Source organism: Platichthys flesus, chromosome 2 (genome assembly GCF_949316205.1).
Source record: "Platichthys flesus chromosome 2, fPlaFle2.1, whole genome shotgun sequence".
In the NCBI taxonomy this organism is placed as follows: Eukaryota; Metazoa; Chordata; class Actinopteri; order Pleuronectiformes; family Pleuronectidae; genus Platichthys; species Platichthys flesus.
Genome location: NC_084946.1, coordinates 25394734 through 25400519, shown reverse-complemented (window position 1 = coordinate 25400519; position 5786 = coordinate 25394734). Strand labels below are relative to the sequence as shown.

General features: G+C 38.6%; 1 protein-coding gene across 1 annotated transcript; it reads left to right on the top strand.

The window, feature by feature from the left end:
- Window positions 1-2715: 2715 nt before the first annotated feature.
- On the top strand, window positions 2716-4246 carry LOC133971167 (transcription factor HES-2-like). Its single transcript, XM_062408422.1, has 2 exons — window positions 2716-2838; window positions 2952-4246. Exons 1-2 carry the CDS (start codon window positions 2716-2718, stop codon window positions 3282-3284), a joined length of 456 nt encoding a protein of 151 aa, XP_062264406.1. The 3' UTR covers window positions 3285-4246.
- The last annotated feature ends 1540 nt before the right edge of the window (window positions 4247-5786 follow it).

The window sequence follows — 5786 nt, the reverse complement described above, 5'->3', positions numbered from 1 at the left end:
GTTGAATAAACAAACTGTCAGATGAAAATGATGTTTCCTCGTCATCTTGTTATATTTCTCTTGTTTATGATGAAGAACGTGTTTTTTCATGAATTCATTTCACCTCCATGAAAAAGATCTTTACAGTGAATTTAAATCCTCACAGATCAGATCACATGTGGCCTGAGGAGAGACTGTGTCATTAATCTACAGTTTATTGAGACTTTAGTCAAACTCAGTGTTGTTGCATTAAGATGTTTGATGAGGTTCAGACTCTTTATCTGCACTGAGTGAAATCATCAAACCAAAGGAGAACATGTACATTTCAAATCCAACTTTTACTGCAGCATCATTCAGTAAAAAACAGGTTTTAATGTGAAAGGTTTGAATTGAGGAATTGAAGAGGCCACTCATTGTAACCTGATGTACAACAGGACACACTTGTATTGTTGTGTCAGTGAAAGCAGTGAAAGGACCGAGTGTGGGAAACCAGACGAAACTCCCTCACAGAGCCTGAGGGGCCATTGATCCTGACCTCTGACCCCTGACCTCACATACAAACATTAAAGAGACTCTGGATCTGAATATTAAACTGGATTCAAACCAGTTTGAGTGTAAATGAGCAGAGAAAAGATTCACATGTACTAATTTTGTTAAGACCGATTTAAAATCAGCTGTTTATTTGCAGTTAAGTCTGAACAGAGCAGAGTTTGATGAACGGAGGAGCAGAGCTGAGAGGACAAGTCAAATTCATTATCAGAGCAGAAACTGGGTTGTTTAAAAAAAAACATAAAACCATCAGAAACACAACATTAGAACCAAATACCAGACAAATGAAGAGACACAAACACAAGACAACACAGGATCATTACGTCATGAGACAAACATGAATCAAAGTCCAGTGAGAAGGAAAAAGTTCACTAGAGGCTTCATTTGTGAAAATTCATCTGTCAAACTCCTCCTATTTTAAATCTCTATGAAAATCATATTTCAGAAGTTTGTTCTCTGAGAACTTGTTATTTGTATTTATTCACTTTCAATAAAGCTCTTATATTATATAAGATATTTTAATTGGTTTAATTTCTCATTTGTTTTGACTCTTTTCTCATCTGTGACATTTTATTATTTTATTCATGCTCTAATTCTGTGTGAATTTCTAGCAACTTTTTAAATGTTTCCTATTGTTGCCCTAAATTATTCATTTGTAACATATAAAGCATCTTGTAACTACGTTTGAAAGGTGCTTTATAAATAGAATATATCATTTTTATCATTATACTTTCAGCATATTAATGACCATACAGATAAATAAGAATCTTATGAAATAAAAACACAATAAAAATCGAACTTTTGCATTTTACATCATGAATGAATGAGTTAATAAAAGTTGATTCAGACACTTTGCTCCTGCAGTGTGTCTCTTTGTGTAACGATCTGTGGACAGAACACCACTGTCCACTCGCTGCCTGACACACAAACCTCACACACACCACTGTCCACTCGCTGCCTGACACACACACCTCACACACTTCACTTGTGTTGAGACTCGTGTGTGTTTCCTGCTGACGGACAGAGAGCGGGAAAACTGTGGAGCTCAGAGCTGAGTGGGAATGATGTCCACTCCAGCTGCAGCAGAGGAATCCTCCACAGGGGTTTGGCACACTTCATCAAACAAGCATCCCCCCGCCCCCCCCCCCCCCCCCCCCCACACACACACACACACAGACACAGATGTATGGAGCTGAAGGTTCAGTCCGATCCATGATCAACAATCAGACGTGGTTATGACTGAAGTTTATATGACGACATCTAGAAGTTAAAACATGTGACGTTAAAGACATTTTGTTGAAACTTTACCAATTTTTTTGTTTTTCTGTTATTTCAGAGTTTTCAAATGATCAGAATCAGCCAATGGGATCGTTTCCCTCCAGATGGCTCAGGCAGTGTGTCCATGACCACACACAGCAGCATCTGTCACACACGTCTTTTTGTTGTTCATTGACCACAGCTCGGGGAGTCGTTGTGGGAAAGTGAGCTGAGCTTGTTACTCACACACACAAAAACACACACACACACACTTAGACACACACAGGACGAGGCACGTGTCAAATGACTGCTGCATCTGGATATCAGCACCATTATAATCCTGAGTTTATTTTTATCCAAATAAATGGACATCACACTGTTTTATAAAATTTTGTAACACACCTTCTGATGGATGCTGCATTTTGAGGCAATACTTTTTTTTAAAACAATACAAACATGCCCTATAATATTAAATATCAACCTAAATGATCATTTTAAAATATAAGTTTTTAGACAATCGTCTCAGCAGATGTTAAAAACAACAAAATCACTATTTATTGTTGTGTTTAATATACATATTTTCACTTCATGTGTAACTCATACAACACAACATGAAGGTTTTTTCTTCTTCACGTGTGCTGCTGAGCGTGTGCTCAGTCAAAGTCATTGCTCAGCATCAGGCAGCAGATCTGCTCTCTACAGGGTCACCACTTTCCCAGATCCACACAGAGCTCTGTGAGTCTCCCTCCATCACCCCCCCCCCCCAGTCCTCCACCTGTTCCCCTGAGATCTAACTATTGTCCCTGAGGCATTAGCACCATTCATCACCATTGTCCCCCCGAGCTCTCTGATTGGCTGAGACTGTGGGAACCTGCAGCCAGCCCCAGACCCACACATTGATATTGAGATGTGGGACTATAAATAGGAGGGATGAAGGCAGCAGAGATCAGATTGTCTCTACACAGACCTCTACAGCACAGAGATCCACACATGGCTCCTACAATCACTGCAGCAATGACCAACTCTCAGGAGCATCTGACTCGGAGCCACAAGGTAAATTGAAGATTCAAGGAGACGTGCTCTTCTTCCACCAGAGCTTGTGTTTGTTCATGCTGACTCTTGACTCCACAATGACTTGATGACTGACTTTGTTCTTGTCCCTGCAGCTCAGAAAGCCTCTGGTGGAGAAGTTACGCAGAGAGCGAATCAACAGCAGCATCGAGCTGCTCAAGTCTCTCCTGGGTCCAGAGTTCCTCAACCAGCAGCCAGACTCCAAGCTGGAGAAAGCAGACATCCTGGAGATGACCGTTTGCTTCATGACACAGCTGCTGCAGCAGAACCAGCAGCAGAGAAGACTGATGAAGCACGTCAACAAGCTGCAGTCTTCCTCTGAGGAGAAGCTGAGAGAGGCTGACTTCTCTCCTCTGAGCTCCACAGTCCACAGCAGCATCACCAAGGACAAGAGTCCAGTCAGCAGCGCCCCCTGGAGGCCGTGGTAGACTCCTACACACTGGAGTCAACAGCAGACAAACTTGGACGAGCTCAGTGGTCAGAGACGACTGGAAGTGAATTCCATGAAATGTAAGGACTTGTTCTTCTGTATGAACAGAAACATGTATTTGTGTGTTGGACGTTTCCTGAGGAAAGAAGCAACAATATCTTTCAAGTGAAGAAAGAAAACATCTTGTCATGCATGTTGCATTAATCACATCTGACTGCATCAGCAGTTATCATCACCCCTCACTGTGTCAGTGATGTATCATCGTATGGTTTGTCACCTGTTGATTAACTTTGATCTTTGCTGTGAAAACATCTCAATGTTCTTTTTGTGGACGTGTTTTCATCAGGATTTTAACTTTGAATTTCTCTGTTCAGTCAAAAATGATCTGTTTTAAGATCCAAACGTTTATTTCATTTTCTTTCTGAACGAGAACATCTTGTCATGCATGTTGCATGAATCACATCTGACTGCATCAGCAGTTATTATTGTACCTCACTGTACTTCATGTATTTACATTATTGATCATCTTGATCAGAAATGTTAAATATTTAATCCTTGTGATTTGTCAAATTTGATCTGTTGTAAGATCCAAATGATTCTTTTATTCTAAAAGTTCTTTCTATTCCACCTCGTCACAATTTTATAGTGACTGTTTTTATTAATGAGTACTCATGTATGAGTGCTCATTAATCTGCTGTCATCACAATGTGATATAAATATCTGGTCTGTTTTAAGGTCAGTTCTTAATGTTTTGCTTCTTTTTTGAAGAAGTAGTTAAATTTGAAAACATCAATGATGAGAAGTTTTTATTCTCCCTGTATTTGTCTTTTATAAAGACACTAGTTTATTTTACTCTTACTGAGCTCAGTGTCTAGCAGAAGACTGCTTATTGTTTTGTGATGTGTCATCATACTTTCATCACATGTGTTGAAACTCACTTTGTTTTTTTATAATAAACAAACGTTGCTCTCAAAACTTTTGGTTCTAATCTCATTTTTTCTTGAAGTTTCTATAAAATGTGTAGAAATGTATATTTAATTCCCTCAATCCAGTTCACACTTGTTAAATCCAGATTCTAATGGACCCTTCCTCTCACTGTTGGTGAAATGTTACTTTATGCAATGAAAGGACCCCCACCCCCCCTTCTTATATAAACCCATTTAGAGTATAAACTCAGTTTAAAGAGAAGAAACACTTTAGATCAAACTCATGAAGCTTACTGTTTTTATTTGACACAAGGATATCTGAACACCTCTGTTTCGTTTACAGTAAAGAAAGAAAACAGAGAGAGACAGAGAGAGTTGAATAATGTCTGTGTATTGACATAGTGGTACAGTGGTTGGCACCGTGGCCTCACAGTTAGACGTTTCTGGGTTCAAACCCAATAGCAGATCAGGGCTATTTCTATTCCCATGTGGGTTTTCTCTGCCCCCCCCACACACACACACAGAGACGTGCAGGTGAGATTAACTGGAGAGTGAGAGGCACCAGCTCTGTGATGGACTGGTGATCTGTCCACTCTGTGTACAGAGAGGACGGATGGAAAAACATTTCAAGAATCCAGCTTTACTCCTGTTACACATAGGAATCTGAGAAACAATTGATTGTAAGCCAAAAGAAAAAATAATCAGAGTTGGATATTTGCATTAGTCATGAGGTGGAGTCCAGGATATTGGGGCAAATAAACTTCCTGCACACACACACTAAAGAATGTGTTTCCTGTTCACCCCTGGAGGCCACTTGGTTATACTTCACCAAACTATGGATATAACTCTACCTGTACAATGTTAAGTGTCGATGGGGCCTCTGGTCATGTGACATTTCTCATAAAGTCAACGTTTAAACCTGAAAACTGCATCTGACTCAAACAGAAACACAAGGTCTATAAGTTGGTCAGAGAAATATTAGTAGAAGTAATAATACCACAAAGGAAAAATGCTTTACTATCAGTAAAAGTCCAATAAACAAAATCGTACTCATGTTAAAGCAGGCCTACGGAGGTATTATTATTACGAACTTCTACCTTTATTATTATTGTAATATTGCTTAAATATTGTGATCTGATGCATGAATTTATGGGATTTTATTTTGTAGTTTAACTGCTTTCTGTACTGTCTGGTAGAGGGTTTTTTTATGTTTTAACAATTGTCTTTTAAACATGAGGATTTTCTGACTAATTTTTGTTTTGTGAAGCAAATCATAAATTTTTGAATATTATTAATAATTATAATAACTAGTTGTAGTATCACAATTAACTGTAAACTTTCAATTTCTATAGAAATGAATGTACTGAGCAACAAAAGCTGTTAGAATAAGGTAATGAAGTGAAAAGTTTGGTATTAAAAGCAATGGAATATAAAGAATGAAGTAGAACAGACCAGGCTTATTGACAGAACACTTCAAATACTCAAAGTAAATTAATACTTGAGTAAATGTATTAAGTTACTTTCCACCACCGATTGTAAGATTATCGGTTTTCCCATTAGAATCATAATCTTCA